Source organism: Eleutherodactylus coqui, chromosome 1, assembly GCF_035609145.1.
Source record: "Eleutherodactylus coqui strain aEleCoq1 chromosome 1, aEleCoq1.hap1, whole genome shotgun sequence".
Taxonomy (NCBI): domain Eukaryota; kingdom Metazoa; phylum Chordata; class Amphibia; order Anura; family Eleutherodactylidae; genus Eleutherodactylus; species Eleutherodactylus coqui.
The window spans coordinates 489,393,544-489,413,202 of NC_089837.1; the positions used below are offsets into that span (position 1 = coordinate 489,393,544).

The 19,659-nt window shown below is 44.8% G+C and overlaps 1 protein-coding gene across 3 annotated transcripts in view; it reads right to left on the bottom strand.

The window, feature by feature from the left end:
- Positions 1-19,659, bottom strand: part of DYNC2H1 (dynein cytoplasmic 2 heavy chain 1) — a 413,010-nt gene that overhangs the window by 173,577 nt on the left and 219,774 nt on the right. For all 3 annotated transcript variants that reach the window (XM_066586361.1, XM_066586352.1, XM_066586344.1), the window contains exons 75-78: positions 11,071-11,143; positions 4,871-5,031; positions 2,225-2,350; positions 261-371 (exon numbers count right to left, since the gene is read on the bottom strand). In XM_066586361.1, coding sequence (XP_066442458.1) covers positions 261-371; positions 2,225-2,350; positions 4,871-5,031; positions 11,071-11,143 — 471 coding nt within the window. The remainder of the gene's footprint in view (positions 1-260; positions 372-2,224; positions 2,351-4,870; positions 5,032-11,070; positions 11,144-19,659) is intronic.

A 19,659-nucleotide genomic window follows, 5' to 3' on the forward strand; every position in this document is an offset into this window, starting at 1 on the left:
CAGTCACACGGTCGGGGAGGCACCTCAGACCTTTTCAAGTAAATGGAATTCAGCTGCAATACCGGGCACAGCCACTATACAATGTACGGCGCTGTGGTGATCATGCCTGAGCTGATATCACTTCAAACATTAATGATCATCATTAATGATGCAGCCTGAGGATTGTTTATCAATATGTTGGACTTGGAAACTCCCTTTAAGAAAATGGAAAAAAAGCTTTGCTTAAAAATGAGTGTTTTTACAAATAAGATCTGCCTTACCTCATAGGTTATCTTCAGACTTGATTGCAATAATATGGGTGCAAATTTTGGGTGCACTTCTGCTGTAAGCCAGAGACGGAAAGTAGATTTTGGTTGCAGAGTGTTTAATTCCTGTTGAATTACAGGTAAAAGCTCGTTAGTCAGAGCACAATGACCATTTATAAGATGCATAACTACAAGCACGGGTAGACCTAGCAGCGTATGTCAGGGATATGTTATACATGGCAGGTTAGGGAACACTTGTTTAAAAGGGAACCTCATTTACCAAACCACACTGAAATTCTGCCTGCCAACATGTCCATAAGCTAGCCCCCTCCAGAGGCCTCCATTCTTCACCATGAGGGCATTTTAGCTTTAAACAGGTTTTCCAACACTTTTAAACAAGCAGCTAACAGAGGGGGAAGCAACAAAGCAGCAAATTATGTAGCACTCAGGGGTGTTGGCGCTCACCCATCAGCCCTATAAACTAAGGTGCTGGAAAGGGGAGCCCATGGAGAAGTGCTTCATACTCCCTGACTGCCCCTATGCCCCTGCGAAGCTGGCACACGCACACACCATGACACTTCGGACAACTCTGTACACACGCTCTCCCATTCATCTTTACGAGAGTGCGAGCGCACAGAGACGTCTGAAGAGTCACGCTGTGTATGCGCCAATTCCGCTGGGGCGCAGAAAAGGGGCACCTGGTGAGTATGAAACACCGCTCCCCAGACTCCCCGATCTCTATTTGAGCTCTACACATTTCTAATGTCCCTGTAGGGGACTTGAACCAGAAAAGCTCTGATCGCTATGATAACAGCAGGGATCGGCATTCTCATCGTTCCCCGCTGTTGCAACAAGAGGCCAGCTATTAGCCACAGCAGACTCCCACTGCAGGGTGGCAAGGCTCACTTCTGAGACTGTGCCATCCATAGGACCTAAGTTTACATCCTGTTGCATTAACTACCACCCTGCCAGGATGTAAACTTACATCCTACGGCATTAAGGGGTTAAAGGGCCACTCCGGTGATTTATTTTTTCATTCATAATGTAGATAGTGTAGTGAGCCAGTGTTATCTTGGTTAGTTATTTCCTTCAGTCTGAAACTCTTGGCCTCTTTTTCCTCAGATGGTCATGTGATCCCAGTTCTGACTTGGGAGTTATGGATTAATTTTCTAGTCATTTTCTTAGTTTTTGTGATGCTACTCCATGATCCCTACCACAGAAACGGCTTAGAGGAGGACACAGACAATCCTATCACAGTTACTGATGAGAATCACACAGCTCCTGTCACACAGTTATAATAGAGGAGATCACAACTTATCCTCCTGACTGTATACTTATGGTTTATAGAATATATTGGTGAATATAAAAGACAAGGATAATTAAACTGCCCCCCCCCCCCCAGTAGGCAAAAAATAATATACTCTCAGCCAATGCTGTACTGATCCATCATGGGACTGATTAAAAGTGAAAGTTAAAAATGTCACTCTGGAGGTGGTGCCTGATAAGCATCAGACAGGGGGCTTTAGTGCAAAGAAGTGACTGAAATATGCAGAAGAGACCTCCAGAGCATGACGGGCAATTAGGTGATGGAGGCAGGAATGAAAAAAAATGTGTTTTCGCTGGAGTGGCCCTTTAAGAGTTTAAACAAGTCCATGACAGCAACGGGTTCTCGTTCCCCGCTGACTGCTGTGTGATCTGTTTAGCTGATTTATTGCTTTATTACACTTTGTAAACATTAAAGGAAACATTTAAGAGTTTGCAAATAATTAATAGTTGGCAGTGATGTCCAACTTCCTGCTGCAATCACCCCACTATCTGCAGTGTCTGGAGCGCAGCGTATGCTGCAGTACTACACTTTACAGGATTGCACTGCGTTATCTCATGATTAGAATTGTATTTTCATGAATGAATATGAGAGACGGGCCAGGAAGATGAGAAAATAAATATTAGCATTTGGAAACTATTTTTCTTGGACTCGCCTTTTCCAGGACCGGCAGCCAAGAGATGACAAGATGCAGATTCTTCAGACACAACCACTCTCCCTCCCGGGCGCATTCCCTCAGTGTTTGTATAGCCACATCGGCTTGGCCTTGACCCATTGCCACCTAGAAACAAATACTAGCATTTTAGAGAAGTTCAAGCAGCAAATCAGTAACTTCACAGAACTTACAGAGGACTTTACAATCATATCAGGATATTAGGAGGAAACAAGAAGGATGTTAGTAAGTCCAACATAGTCGGGCTGAAGGATCCATCCGCATAGACTGCAGACTGTATCTTGTAGAAGTGAGGCAGTATTATGTGGGCACTATGATAGTCGGTACTACGGTTGGCATTATGTGGGCACTATGATAGTAGGTATGACGGTTGGTATTAAGTAGGCACTATGATAGTAGCTACTACGGTTGGTATTATGTGGGTACTACAGCTAGTGTAATTTGGGAAGTATGGTTGGTATTATGTGGGAACTATGATAGCAGGTACTGCGATGCGTATTATGTAGGCACTATGAAAGTAAGTACTACGGTTGGTATTATGTGGGCACTATGATAGTAGGTACTACGGTTGGTATTATGTGGGTACTACAGCTAGTGTAATTTGGGAAGTATGGTTGGTATTATGTGGGAACTATGATAGCAGGTACTGCGATGCGTATTATGTAGGCACTATGAAAGTAAGTACTACGGTTGGTATTATGTGGGCACTATGATAGTCGGTACTACGGTTGGCATTATGTGGGCACTATGATAGTAGGTATGACGGTTGGTATTAAGTAGGCACTATGATAGTAGCTACTACGGTTGGTATTATGTGGGCACTATGATAGTAGCTACTACGGTTGGTATTATGTGGGTACTACAGCTAGTGTAATTTGGGAAGTATGGTTGGTATTATGTGGGAACTATGATAGTAGGTACTGCGATGCGTATTATGTAGGCACTATGAAAGTAAGTACTACGGTTGGTATTATGTGGGCACTATGAAAGTAGGTACTACGGTTGGTATTATGTGGGCACTATGATAATAGGTACTGCGGTTGGTATTATGTGGGCACTATGATAGTAAATACTACGGTTGGTATTATGTGGGCAGCATTCTTGCAAATCAATGTCTGACTCTTTATACGGAACAAGGATTTGGAATTGAAAACCAAGATATTGTTCCATCTTCCTTATTTGCATATATTTCCCAGAGGAGCATGAATGCCTTTATAAGTCTCCTCACTCACCTTCTAGGTGCTCTCCTGAAGGAGTGATGTTACCCCTCCTCGCCCACATCACAGGCCGCTCACTAGCCAAGCCAGGATCTAGGGGCAAACACTCCGTTACGGCTGTCTGTGTATGGATTCTGGCTTTGCTTTCAACTCCCAATTATTGTTCCAAAGACCTGTTTGAAGGCTCCGACATTGAATTGCAGAAATGCTGTCATCCAATAGGTGGCGCAACAGAGGTATTGTTCCCTCTTCCTTATTTGCATATATTTCCTAGAGGAGCATGCATGGCCTTATAAGTCTTCTCATCCACCTTCTAGTTGCTCTCCTTATAGATTTAAAATCTACACTGAAGGTCAATTGCATATTTTTTCTGCAGCGTAAGATTTCTTGAAAACGCCTCCACGCTGTTGTACTGTAAAATACTGCGAAAATCCACAGCGTCCCTGCTACATGTGAACACACCCCAAGGAAGGAGGTTCACAGCGTCCCTGCTACATGTGAACACACCCCAAGGAAGGAGGTTCACAGCGTCCCTGCTACATGTGAACACACCCCAAGGAAGGAGGTCCACAGCGTCCCTGCTACATGTGAACACACCCCAAGGAAGGAGGTCCACAGCGTCCCTGCTACATGTGAACACACCCCAAGGAAGGAGGTTCACAGCGTCCCTGCTACATGTGAACACACCCCAAGGAAGGAGGGGCTATGTAACTCGCTCTTCACCCACGCTGGGAGACACCTCTGCTCCCTTTCCTCCCTGTACTCCTCCGCCCAAATCTTTGTTCACTCTCACTCTGGTGGACTTCAATCTTTCTTCGACAGCAGAAGAACAAATCTCGGTTCTCCCTCGCTCTTCCACATTTTATATATTAATGTTTTGTGAAAAAAGAAAGAAATACCAAAAAGAAGAGCAACAACGTTTTTTCTAGAGCCCATTGTATTTTTCGCACAATGGGCTTTATTGCTAATGCAATAAAAGCGCTGCGGAATAAGTTGGCGCTATACAAATAAAGATTATTATTATTAATGCCTGGCCCTCGGACATAAGAGTAAAGCCAGGCTCACATAAACAGGTCAGATTCTGCATGCAGCGGCGGAAGACATGCGATCATTTGCGAACGTTCCGTCGCCCATACGCGATTAACATTTCCCTTAGACAGTGATGATGCGACAGGTGGATTACTCAACCAGTTCTACATTCAAAGTTCTTACTCTGGCTGTGCAGTGAGGGAGGAACAGGGGGATTAGGACCTCCGATTAGGACCTCCGTCCTAAAGGATAATGGGGGTCCGAGCAATCAGACATGCATCACATATCCTGGGTATAAAGGTCATTAGTGAGTCACTCCAGTAAAGATGTATTACTGCAGCAAATTGCTATAGGAAGTAGTAAGAAGCGTCTGTGTACTTACCTCCCGATAGCACTCTCTGCCGACTTCATCACTGGCGAGTTCCTGCAGCTCCTGGGATGGGTCGGCTCCAGGAGAAATGATGATCAGAATGGGTTCAATGGCCAGCGTGTCCTTACTGAGACGTTTCAGATTAAGGGGCGCAGGAGATAATTCTTTAATACCTGTATTAAAACAAGAAGTTATAACTCGGATATTAGAGCTGAATGGTAGGTTCACATATAAAGGATAGGTCACCAACAGGTGATTGATGGGGGTCCGATACCCAAGACCCCCACCAATCATAGGTCATCAACTGTAAAAGCCCTTTAAGTCCGCAGTATGTCAATTTGTACTGCAAACGTTACTGTGGATTTCACCTCTTTAACGAAGCGGATTGAAATCCTTGGGGAAAACACAGCAAAATCCACATGCAACATGTTTCTGCAGATTTTTTTGTGGATTTTCTGCAGATCATCAATCTCAGATTGGTGGGGGTCCTACTCCTGCTACCTCTGCTGGTCAGCTGTTGGAGAGGGCTGCGGTACTTAAGTGAGCTTCTTCACTGTATACCAGGCAAAGCGACATATATTATGTACATTCACTTCAATGGGACTGAGTTGCACAAAAGGTCATCTGACCAATGGATGTGATCTCATGGGCTAAAAGCACTTGTCAAACAGCTGATTGACAGAAATCTCAGGTGTTGGACCCGCATTGGTCTGATAACATCGACCTATCCTAAAGCTACTAGGGATCATTAATATTTAACATGGTTGTCTGAAATCGGTAGCGGTGAACGGCAAAACTGGACGCTACGGAGTTGAACCCGGTTGTCTTCAGCAATGAAGCCAAGTTTAGTTTTGGCACTGATGACAGCCGTGTTCGTGTCTGTAGACCTCAGGATGAGCGTCTCAATCCTGCCTTTGCTGTGGAGCGGCACACTGCCCCCTGCTGGTGTGATGGTCTTGGGGTTGATCACAAATGACAGTCAGTCTGCCCTAGTAGTGGTACGAGGGACAATGACCACTCAGCGATATGTTCAGGACATCCTGCAGTCACATGTGTTCCTCTCATGGCGGCTTCCAAGAGGGATTTTCCAGCAGGATAATGCTCGGCTGCACACACAAGGGGGTCACAGGAAGCCCCCACAGCATTGTCACACTTCCATGGCTGTCCGATCACCAAATTTATCGCCAAAACAACATGCATAGGACCCTCTGGGACGCCAACTTCAACAGCCTATGAGTTTCCCACAATAAATGCTCCTCTAGCTCTGATATTGCAATCACTTACATCAACGTTACCATCACACAGAGGAAGTTTCCTTCCATTCTTGCACTTCTTGTAGGGATGGGATTGTTCTTGACAAGGAGTGTATGACTCACGTTTTAAGTGTTTAATTTACTGTACTAACAGGTAAGATCGCGCTTTTCATCACCACTTTGATGAAATAATCGAGCTACAGCCTACACTCCACATCCAAGTTATCGATGTCTTTGGTAAACAGGAGCTTAGATGAATAGAAAATACATTTATGGGGCATTTCAAAACTGTTCTAAAATCCCCATGAAAGGGAATATGCAACAAATTCTGCACTGAATAAGTTATACTAATAAGTGTATTTTTTTATAAACCGAAGTCAGAACATTCCTACCGACTCCACCGAAATGGGACTCAGACTCCACAGCCTTAGGCCTTGGTCACACGGTGTTTTTTCTCGCGATTTGCGGATCGCATGACGGATGCGCATACGCAAATCGCGTGACCGGGGCCGACAATTCGCCGAAAAATCTGCACCTAGCAGCGTTTTCGGCGAAACGGCCCAGCGCTGCCCGCTATGCCCATTGAATTCAATGGAGCGGCAATACAGCAGGTTCCACTGAAAGCAATGGGCTGCCGGCGAGCGCGGGATTAATTTTCGGGAAGGGCTTAAACATAGAAGCCCTTCCCTGAAAACCATCCTAAAGTGTGTAAAAATAAAAAAAATAAAAAGTATACTCACCTTTTTCCTGCAGCCGGAGTTCAGCCGCGGACGGCCGGCAGTTCTCCTGAACTTCTCTGTGTAGTATTCAGCAGGCGGGGATTTAAAATCCCTGCCTGCTGAATGGGCTGCCTCTGATTGGTCCCTGCGCTCAGCCAATGAGAGGCAGCACTCACTCACCCATTCATGAATTTATGAATGGGTGAGTGAGAGCTACCTCTGATTGGTGAGGACTATGACCAATCAGAGGCAGCCCATTCAGCAGGCGGGGATTTTAAATCCCCGCCTGCTGAATACTACACAGAGCAGTTCAGGAGAATTGCCGGCCGTCCGCGGCTGAACTCCGTCTGCAGGAAAAAGGTGAGTATACTTTTTTTTTTATTTTTACACATTTTAGGATGGTTTTCAGGGAAGGGCTTATATTTTTAAGCCCTTCCCGAAAATTCATCCCGCGCTCGCCGGCAGCCCATTGCTTTCAAACAGAGCATGCCGCGGTTTGTTTGCCGCGTGAGATGTCGCGCAGCCAAACCGCGGTCGCCTGCATAGGATTGCGTTTGTTAATGCAATCCTATGCAGGCTTCCAGCGGCGGAAATCCCGCCGTGGAATTTCCACCTGTCTGCAGGCGGCCTGACACAGAAAATGGGCGTTACTAAACCTGCTGCATGTTATTGGCCTGTACAGCAGATGTCAACAAAATAACATTCTCCTCCTCAGGCATCACTTCCTGCTCTCCTGCTACCCTGTTTCCCTGAAAATAAGACCTAGGTATTGGCTGAAGCTGCACCTCACAGACTTCCTACTCTGACCGCCACCTGCAAGAATATAACACTATTAAACTGTGCTTCCACTTCATCTGCATTTCCCTGTTTTCTGGTCCTAATGCAGGAAGAAGCAGTTGAAAAAAAAAGCACCATGCTCTTGGTGCATGTCGAGAGGCGGGAAGAACAGGAAGTCTGTGCAGTACAGCTTCAGTCAATACCTGCAGAGCAGGAAGTGACATCAGAAAAGTGGGTGTCATTACGGCAACTTGGACTGCTCAGTAAGTAGAGATCCGTGTATAAAGCATCTTGGAAGTTAGCATTTGAAGGTCGGTCCAGAGTAAGAGAGTCCACGACCCTGGTATATTACATGACCTAAGTAGCTACATTTTGCTAATTATGAAAATTCGCCCAGATTTCACATTAATCAAGAAAGCAAATTGCCATTTCCATCCTTTACACCCTACAAGGTTGCTACAGTCAGTTCTTCCTTCATATGAAATTCTCCAACATCCTTATTAGTTGTCACTGCATAAAATCTCCATCCAAGTGGCAATGACCTAAAGGAACTGTGGCTAACTGGAAAGTTCTCCTCGCTGGTAATGAAGTCCAGACATTAATGTAATAAATCATAATGAAATTCTTTACTGCAGAACAAAGTTAAATCAGCTCTGGAGAGAACAGAACTTCATTACATAAAATGTTTAAAAACAGAATATTAACTCAATTTGGACTGAAAAGACTGACTCACTTTTAATTGATTCCATAAACCAAGACGTTGGACACAATTCTTTCAACTTCTAAGTGAATATTTAATGGGGGTGGGGGGAGGTGACTTCCATCAATGAGATTCCTGTACTACCTTAACGTGAATGGCCAACCTTGAACACCATTTTTCTAATCTTAAAGGGCCGCTCCAGCGAAAACACATTTTTCTATCCCTGTTCTCTCACCTGATTGCAGGTCACACTCTGGATGTCCCTTAAGTATACTGCAGTCACTTCCATGCAGTGCCACCTCCCTTCTGATACTTTCTCTAAGCTCTGCTAACATTTTCATGATGCCATAGTACAGCATCCCATGACCAGTTTGTTAAGGCTGTGCGTCTGGGACCTGTGGTCGACAGGGTTCCATGTGCACACCTTCACAGGTAGGGGTTAATTGAGCTGGCTGGGTGTGGTATTCTCCACCAGCCAATCCCCCTGGTCTGTAGCAGATAAATACCAGCAAACCCTTGTGAGAGATTGCTGGTCATTTTAGTGCCATATGTATTACTGTTTATGCCACTCAGAGCTGGTGTTTGCATGCTAGTCTGTAGTGTCTCTCTCCTCCCCTGAAGACGGTCTGGACACCTGCTGTCCCTTCCCTCCTTGCGTTTTCTGGGGTGCATGCATTGTGTAGTGTATGGTACGGTGACCACACAGGTTCAGGCGACCCGCAGGCTTCTCCCTATACCTGCGCAGGTGCTGCCTCCAGACGTCTGATGTCCTGTGCGTGTCAGATGTGTGATACCTGACACTGTTCCCTATATCAGCACGGTGGCGGACTCTCTATCTCCCTGGTGTGGACACTTGGACTGCTTTGGTATGCATGCGAGCTCTGGGTGGGGTCCGTGTTGTATGCACTACCTGTTGTATGTTGGTGTGAACAGTGACTTGTGTTGTATGTCTGTGCTGGTGGCTAGACATGAGGTGTGAACTGTCCTGTTCTATGTGGAATGTGTTACACTGTATGTTGGTGTGAACGGCGACGTATGTTAGGTCTGTGAAGGATGCCAGACATATGCTTTATGTGCAGTCCTGTTCTGAGTACAGTGTGTGCGTGTGTACAGCCACATGTTCTGTGTGTCTAGTGCATCTCTGCAGCTCCCTGATCAGGGATAGCTAGGTCCTATAAGACTACATTGGGGCAGACCTTATCAGGACGATGACCCCGCTTTTAGACAGGGGTTCCCCACTTTCCCTGGTTAGTAAGGGACAGGGGTCAGTCTGGAGAGGTGCAATTGGTCTATGCAAGTACTCTATGTGTGCATTTGCGGTTTTAAATAAGCACGTTAGCGTCCATTCTAAGGAGTGGGGCTTTTGTGCGCCAAGCGGACGTAACACAGTTAAAGCCAGTACCATCTCACCTATAACTACAGACTAAGTATACAGTTAGGAGAATGAGCAGTGATCTCCTTTATTAAAACTGTGTGACAGGAGACTAGAACCATCAGCAGTAACTGTGATAGAAGCTTATGTACCGCCCGTGAAGAGCTTGTGTGGTAGAGTGCATGTAATATCATTACACAGGAATTATGCTGACTACACAACTGACTTCTTGAGAGAACACAAAACCAAGTAATAAATTCTCAGGTTGTGAGGATGAGATCCCATGACCACCGGAGGAGCAGGACATCTGGAAGTTTCAGAAAGAAAGGAATAACCAACCAAGGTAATACTACCCACATAATGAATGAGAAAAAAAAATAATCGGAGCGGCTCTTTGGAATGTACAACGTTGTGTGCTGATTGACTTCTTATCATCATGCCGGAGCTTAATTTTTCTGGTATGGAGCACCAAACTCTCTGCATAGACATAGTTACTTGATAAAATTGTGTCACCACTAGGGGCAGCGTAGGAGCTTACTGCATACTATTCATGCATGGAACTAAAAAAAACAATACAAATATGCAGTAAGTTCCTGAGTTCCCCCTAGTGGTGGACAAATACGAGTGGGTTTTTTTTCATCTTTTAATGAAAAAACTGTGTAAGCTACAGCATTAGTTGTCATCTGTGTCACTATGATTTCTAAAAAGAAAACAGATGAACATTTTTATTTCCATAATCACTAAATTGAGTTCTGTCAAGCATTTCATATATCATCAGCTTTGTATGATGAAGATACCTTTTAAATTAGAGCATGAGGATATGGGCATTTGGCCAGGTGATGTCCTGTAAACCTCCCACGTGGGCTTCTAATGTAGAAGGCCACCGGCAGGTTTACGGGGTGTCACCGATGAGGTTCCTGTCGGACCTTCTACTGGCTGCAGTGGTCACTTGCGTAACTACATCAAAGGCAGCAATGTTTTAGGTTAAACAGAAGACCAGAGTGCGGCACGTGGCGATGGGGGAACAGTACTGAAGTGAGAGGCGATTACAGTTTTTAGCTTTTTTTTACATACAATGCATCAGCCCACTGCTACCTACAACTTGGAAAACCCTTTAAAAGCGTTTTCCAGGAGTAAAAGAAATTGTATGGGCATGGAAAGGTTAACAATAGAAAAATAAGGCATACTCCTCACTCTTGTGCCTGTCAGGTCTACCGCTGGAGCCCTGGGCCTCACCGCCGTGATCCAGAAAGACGACGAGACGGTCATGCGCTGCTCACTGTGCACATGACTGCTCCGCCAAGCACTGGTGATGCTGCCATGATTGGCACGTGACCACTGAAGCCCAAAAATACATGAAAACATGATGCTTGTCTCAAAAAAAATCTTACCCAAAGTTCGACACGCAAACAGGGCCATAGCACTCTGCAGTCTGTCTGGCCGAACAGCTTGTATCACAAGAACCTACCGAAAGTGGAGAAAACTTGATTATTATAAATAACATTGTTTAGACAGCAACCAGATCTTACATTTTCACAAAAATAACTGAATATATTGGAGGTTCTTCATGAACTAGACCGGTTTTAAAGGGATTTTCTAGCACTACAATATTAATGACTTATCCTTAGGTAGGTCATCAACAGCCATTTATCGGTGGATGTCCACGCTTGGGATCCCCACCAATCCGCTGATTGAAATGATAGTGGCACTTGGTTGAGCGCCGCTGTCATTCCAGTTCATACCGGGCACAGTGCCATACATTATATAGAAGCTGTGCCTGGTATTAAAGTACAGGGCAGAGTTGCCCTTAGGCCATGTGACCAATCTGCATGATGTCACAGGTCAGAGAATCCGTTCAGTAGAACACCGTGGCCTCTTCAATCAGTTGATTGGAGGGGATCCTAAGCGGCAGGTGCTCCATGGGAAAAAAGTATGTAAACTAGCTCCCATGACCCATCCAGAGACTCATAAGGCCTCATGTCCAACATGTCACGGGCAAAATAGGATTTAGAATCCGCAGCGGATAGTTAAATACCCGCGGATGGTCAATAAAAGTGATTTTAAAAAAAATGGAGCATGAAAAAATCTGGACAATGCTCCATTTTCGTGCGGGTCTCCCGCGGGGACAGATCCCGCAGGCTTCCATTGAAGCCTATGGAAGCCGTCCGGATCCGCGGGAGACCAAAATAAGAATATACTCACCTGCTCCGGATCTTCCCTGTGTCGCGGCTTCATCTTCTCTCCGTCGCGGCCGGATGTTTTTTCTTCGGGCTGGCGCATGCGCGGGGCACGCAACCGACGTGCCGTGCACATCCGCCGGGCCGAAGAAAGAAGATCCGGCCGCGACGGAAAGAAGATGAAGCCGCGACAAAGGGAAGATCCGGAGCAGGTGAGTATATTCTTAATTTTAGCGCTCATGTCCGCAGGGCAGGAGGGACCCGCTACGGATTCTCCATGGAGAATCCGTAGCGGGCCCGATTTTCCCCGCGGACATGAGGCCTTAGAGAGAGATTGTGACAAAAACATCCAAATATTCTTAAAGTTATGTTTAACTCAAAAATGTGACTTATATAATGGGTCACATTTCCTGATGCCATCTTCCTGTGAAGTTGAGTATATAAATAGCATGCGGCAGGCGCTCCCTAGTGGGCAACACCTATTACATTAGACACAGTCTATGTCCTGGACTGAGCCGTACTGAAATGCTATTTAACGATTGGCTGAAATGTGGCTCAAGTTATTTATGCAGTTTGTGTAGCTCAACCTCATTAGTATGAACAAGCAGAAAGAAAATAAATCATTTTGTTAAATGATACAATAAAAGAAAGAAAACTGTAGAATTTCTGGAGGAAAAAAAAAAAGTAAATAAACAATTGTTTTAGTAATTACAGATTGTAGATGAAATCTAAAAGATGATGAATGTCCGGCTGCGGCGAAAACTGCACTGTGCCAGAGATGATAGGAGAGAGAATAATGGCCTCTTCCCTCCATACTCATCGGATGTTCTCCAAGGTTAATACCAATGCAATGTTGGCATACGGCTCTGCTGAATTACAATGCGGAAACACTTAGGGTCTGATGAAGGGGAGAATTTTATGGGTAGTCAGCAGAACTCTGCACTGGGCTCAAGCACAAGAGCTCAATGAGCAATATAAGAGGAGACACAATATACTGAAAACGGGCCGGATCACTAGTCAAGTGCGCTCACATCCATTTCTGAGGACGAAGATTAAAAGCAACTGTAACCTTGACTAAAGAATCAGAATATGAAACTAGTTAGGAGACTGCAAGCTGGAACTGGAAAGACCCTCTAAAAATGGAACATTGCGCCAGAAAACTGTCTTATAAGCTTTGCACATTATGCACCAAAATTTGGGGTGCAAAAACTGGAACACACTAATACCCCATTTACACTGACGATAGTTTGAGTGACACTTTTGAGCGATCATCTTTGCAGTCTTTATATTAGCTAATTAGCTACTATACAGCTATGCAGGCGCAGTGGGACACCACCGCTATCTCTCGCCGAACACTACAGCTGTTCTGCATAAGCAAACAGCTGTAGTGTTCTCTGCACTTACAGACCCTGCCCCTCTGTGAATTCACAGCAGGACAAAGGCACAGAGAATCTTATCAGCGCAGCCGGCTGATAACAGCCAGCCCTGTTGATAACAGCTGATCGCTCAATTCTAGCAAGCTGACAATTCAGCGACTCGTGCACGAAAACTGCACGATGCCCCTGCAGTTAGACAGAACGAGAATCGTTCAAGATTCTTTTCAGCGAATTTTGAGTGATTCTCCTTGTTTTATATAAATCAGCCTTAAGTCAACTAATAGATGGTGTAAAGTTTAACAAAGGTGTGTATATATGTGCCGGATTCATTGCCCAGCATGAGCCACTATGGCACATTTTATCCTGTTAGTGACCACCCGCTGTAAATGTATGGTGGTGGCGTATGGTGCGGGCTACAGTGTTGAGCTAGTTCCATACCCCATGGGTGCTGGCTGTCTGAATCAATGGATGCCTGCCCACAACGGGTGTGATCAGAACTAGTGTGGTGAAAGCCCAGTATATATCTATATGGATCGGTGGGCCTTGGCAGTAGACAGTTGTCATTCTGTATACATATTTGCTTTCTGTCCTGCTACAAATATAATGTTCTTACAGTTATGCAATAGGTACTTCTGCTTATATGAAATATCTGTTTTATAAACTCTGCTGGATGGAATTTAGCACGCAACCAAGATATAAATATATCTGTTTGTCCGGTTGCATGGGTGATTAAAGGAACTAGGAAGTAGACAATGAACCGAATCTGAGACAAGCTTCCGCTTTCAAGTTACCGCGAAAATTTCCCCAGCGACTTTACTGGAAACAGACGCGAATAACATGGGAGGTCTATGCTATTATTAACTCATGATGTAACATCCAATCATATCGAAGGAACCACACTTGGCTCCAAGACAACCCACTCATTTCATCCACCACCTGATGGCCAATCACAGATGACCGGAGGATGGAAGAATTGCAAGATGCTTATCCAATAATTAAACAATACGTTGTATCTATGTAATCTTTGACCTGCCCAGATGGGCGGATGTGTTAAACTCTTAAAATAGGCTACACGCCGATCATTAAAGTTAGAATTGAGGAAGCTATGCATGCTGAACCTCGTGTCAGTGTGAAAACTTCTTATGCGCATTATCAATTCAGAATTAATATGGAGGGGTGTAAACATTCCAAATTGAGTAAGCCGTGGTTCCGCAAAGGAAGGTTCCACGTCAGCTGGTGGCCCGTACGGGGAGTGATCGATGGGTTCCATAGAGCTTGGACAGGAGACACGGACATATGCGACCTTGGACTTGGTGGGCCCAATAAAAAATCTTCAGAACACGGTAAGATAAATTAATTATCTATACCTGTGTGGCTAAGTTCAGGCTCACCTATGTGCCGTGCCAAGGCCAAGCGATTTGGAACCAAACGACAGGTATTTATAAGTCTCGATCACTCGATAAGAACCTGTCATAAGATATAAAGGAATGTCTACATGCCTGTTGTCTTGAGAGTACTAGTTAATTGGTGACATCAATAGCTGCCCCCGGGAGGGCCTGTACGGGGTGTTTCCACTCCTGAGGGAGGAGGGAGCCGTTCAGGTGGCCTGTCGCAGAGACTCAGCAGTCCTGAGGCCCGTTTGGAGGGCCCAGGGAGGGAGAGACTGCCAGAGAAAAGTCTGATATGGGATTTCCGCTCCTGCTAGGCCTGCTTGTAGGGTCCGGGAGAAGGGAGCTATCAGACAGTATCCCGAGGGGCAGTGAGACTAAAGCCAGCCGTACTGGTGCTCTGTCTATTTGTGTGTGTCCACAAATATTTGTTTATCGTTTAAATGTCCACGAGTAGATCCCTCCGTCTGAGGGTAGATTGATAAACTGTGTAGCGACAGAAATGCTAGAGACTCTAGGGCGGGGCATACTGTGTCCGGCGTCTGAGGAGACTTCTATAATCATGAATCTGGCTGCCATGATTGAAATTGAAAGGCAGCAAACAATGTACCAAGGTTAATTCTTACACCCTCGAGAAAAGTGTGGAAGGGGTGGAGAGTCAAGTTATCATTGATTAATCAAGCAATCTTTCTGTGTGTTTAAACCGTCCTACCTGTCCTTTATATAAAGTTAGTGTGCTTGTCTGTTGTGTAGAGCTAATCCTGCTGAGTTGTTATATAGAATTAGTATCAGTCCTGCTAAACTGTAAGAAGGGAGTGTTAGCAATGAGAATGCATTGGCTGGGTATAGCCAAGATAATGCACCGTACACAGCGGCGCGCTGTGGGTTTGGACTTTATAGGTTAGGTTGCATTATTGGATCCCTTCTAGTAAAAGACAGACTACTAAACTGTGTTGCCTTTGAATTGTTAAACGTTAATAATAGCATAGAAGTATAGGCTTGTGCCCGTAAGTGTGTTTGGAGGAAAAGAAAAAAAAGAGGCTGCTAACTTCATTTAAAAAGAGGAAGTGGAACTCTTAATAGAAGCGGAGCAATTCCTGTGCTGTAATAAATAACTACTGTTGGATGTTAAAACTACTGCGGATGGCTTGTTATGTAACCTAATCCTTCAGACAAATACATCCGTCATACAAATGTAAAAAGTTATATGCCACTCACATCCTGAGGGGGCTCTTAAGAATACAAACTGTAACTGTAACAGACTGCGTAGCCCACCATGCCCACAAGAAAATACGTCTATGTTTGCCAAGTCCCCAATAGGTGTTTAGTCCCCAATTCAATTGTAACCACATACAATGTTAGGTGGTCACCGCTGTGACCGTAAGGTTACAACATAAGATTTATGCATTAGACGTTAGAATTTCCCTAAGTGTCAGAAAAGAGGAAGTGAAGGTGGGCTGCAATGGCGTCTGTATTAATACACGCCAAAGACACCAGTTTAGTGAATAGAGAGAATTGCAGTACATTACCAATCAGATGGAGATGCCCGGCATCTAAGACTGCATCTGCCCAGTCGCCGGAAGTCTGGGACAAAAACTGTTGTAAAAGTAAAAATTAGCCGTTCTCCCTAATAATCCTGTCGCTGGGCTGTCACATGAGCGAGAGACTTAAAAAGAGGAAGTTACTTGCCCTGTAGTCCCAGCACAAGTAACGTATATTCACAGACAATAAATAAATAAATAAACTACAGGGAGTAAGAGAGACGGTAGAGAAGCCAAGGAATAGGAAACAAGCAGGTAACGATAAGGCCAGGTATCCACAGGAGGAACGGGGCAGATTGACCCGTAATTTGTAAAATGTGAATTGTGTGATGCATAAGACTTTATCTTTATTGGGTTGTGATGTGTACACAAGGACTGCCAAACTTGAATGAGGGAATAAGGAAGTAAGGGATTAGCCTGATTCAGAGGGGTGGAGCTAGATGATGCAAGAACACGTCTCTTATCCAAGGAGGGGGTAAGAATCATAGATAGCCAGAAGAAAAAGTTTTTTTTGTTTTTTCCTCCTGTCTCAAACTCAGCTTTCCACGGTTCCTGACAAGTTATGGGACAACTACAAGACAGACATAGGAAAATTGAGTATACCCACCATAATAATATATACGAGACCCAGATACACACCCCTGGGTCAAACAGTATCCCCCTAGTTAGAAAAAAAAAAAAAGGGGTGAAGGGTCAGCCACGCAGATCAGGTGCTGTGTGCTGATGCTTTGGAAAAACTGCCAACCGGCCACAATTTCACTGTTAATTTCTCTTGCAGAAGGCTGTAAGGCCTGGAGGCCTCCAAAGACTAACCAAGTTCTGCAGGCCATACCCGTACTTACACCCGTTGCCAAATTCCGCACAAGCCCACAGCAGATGAGGTTAGATCCAGTGACTTGAGGAGCTCCCTCATCTGCTTGTGCGGTGGCAGCAGTACAGGCAATGGCTGACAAATCTTCTAAGTTGGTATTGGACTATCCCCTAGTGGTCCACACCCCAAATGACACCCAGAACATACTCATGCAAGTGCAACCCAAGCACTTATCTCTGGCCTATTAGATCCGGCTACAATGTGCCCTTTCCATGCCTCCCCCAATATTTCTTCCCAATGTTGTAATACCTTGAATCCGGCCACTCTTCATTTAATCAGGTATTCAGGTTCAAACGGGGGAGGGGAGGCATAGGTGATCTGAGTATGACAGATCAGCTGTGCAACAAAATTCTGACAAAAACTGTTATTAGAACACACTGTTAATGATGCATATTTTGAGTTTTCTTTTGTAGATGGTATCAGGGTGAGGATTGATGATTCCGAACCAGATATGCAGAGGTCACACAACAAGATGTCCTAAACGCAGAAGCTCTGCCTCCGCATGTCTCAGGGCAAGAAGTGGAACCGGAGGCCCTCACTGAGGCGTGTGGAGTGGTAGAAGGTAAGTCGGCAACTCTTTACACTGACTCCTGGAATGCATTTGGCATAGCTCATGATTATGGCCCAATATGGAAGGCCAGACAGCTTGTTATCTCAGTAGGACAGCCAATTAAGAATGGTGCAGCGGTGCAGAGTCTCATGGAAACCCTACTACTACTACTACTACTGGCAATGGAGAATCCACACCGATTTCTGCAATGGAGAAGCGAGAGATGACACCCTCGCCGACAACACAGCAAAGGCAGCGGCCCTCAAGCCGTGGAAGAAAGAAGAATAGATACTGACAGCATGAGTCAGTGATAAAAACTTTGGACTTTGATAAAACCTTTGGACTTTGATAAAACCTTTGGACTTTGATAAAACCTTTGGACTTTAATAAAACCTTTGGACTTTAATAAAACCTTTGGACTTTGATATGTCAAGGACTTTACAGTTACAAGTCAACGAGGAAAGAAAGCAGATGGGCTAAAAGACGGGAGCGACAGAACAGGACGGCGTATGGCGAACAATCAACAGAACTTGCCTACAGAGGTCCCTGTCCCCCATGATGGCCCAACTGGTACACAGAATCAAAAGCAGCGATGACGGCGACACTGAACAAGAATGGGTGACACCTAGGTTCTCTGTAGCTGCTGCATCATTTGTCCAGTTAGCATGATCTTTGCCATATGCGAGTCCGGACAGAAGTAAGGTGGCCATATAACAATTGCCTTGACCACTCTACCCATTTCAGAGATTGCCAATTTGACCAAATTCAGCTCACACCTGTTGGGGAGTATGAACATGTGCTTGTTGTTGCTCGAGTCTTTTTCAGGTTGGGGGCCCACCCTGATACTAAGGTAAATGAGCAGATAACCACACAGAAATTCATGAATGAGGTAATCTGCAGATATGGGGTACCAGAAGTGATTGAGTCAAACAAAGGTACAAATGTCACAGGTGAAATAATGCAACACATCATGTCTGCTTTGGGTATATTTCAGGCTTTTCACACACCCTACCAGCCACAGAGTAGTGGGAAAGTAGATACAAAAGGCAATAGAGAAAATGGGTAAATTTTGAATTGAGTGTCTTTCATTAGTTTTTCTTTTTCCCAGGAGGGTACATGCCACAGTAGCTGAATTTGGGGAATGATTTTCTTGTTAATTTTGGCATAGGCCTCTCCAAGGAATTGTTAGTAATGCATTCTGCAGTCTCTGCTTTTCCCCAGGTCCTACAGATGAGTGTCACAATCTAAAACCAGGTGACAGGGTCTATGTGGAAAAGTTTAAGAGAGAAACCCTGTTTGAATGTCCCTACCAGATGTTGTTCACCACCCCAACTGCAGTCAAGCTCAAAGGAAAGCCCACTTGGATCCACACTTCGCACTGAAAAAACTAATGATCCTGCATATCCTTTACATGCTATAATGTGGTACAATTCCTCTAACACACACCTTTGACTACTGTACACTAGCCCCCTGTTTCAGAACAAATTAATACAATCAAATGGTAATATGAAGCCTACACTGAGGGTGAGAATCCAACACCGCATCGTGCTAAGAGAGAAGTTGACGCTCCAGGTGGTAACTTTGATCCACATGTACACATAGATGCAATAGGAGTGCCAAGGGGGGAGCGAGATTAATTTAATTCTAGAGATCAGGTTAAAGCAGGTTTTGATTCCTCATTTGCTTTTGTCACTGTTAATAATAATGTAGATTGGATGAATTATTTCTCTTACAACCAGCAGAGGTTTGTAAACTACACCAGAGATGCTTTGCAAGGGTTAGCTAACCAGTTAGGGCCCACTGCATCCATGGCGTTCCAAAATAGAGTGGCCGTGGATATGATTTTCGCAGAAAGAGGTGGGGTATGTAATTTCCTGTACGTGTATTCTCCCTTTAATGTGACCAATGTTTCCCTTGTTTGAAAAAGATGAAGAGCCAGTTCCGATAATGCCAACCAGGTACGTTACCAGAAGAATGGAGAAATGTACCAGTACTGCGCCTGCCTCAGTCTCATAAGATGAACTGTCAGTGGACTTCCCATTTGCCTAGGGAAAGTGCAGAAGACCTTAGGTTCCGG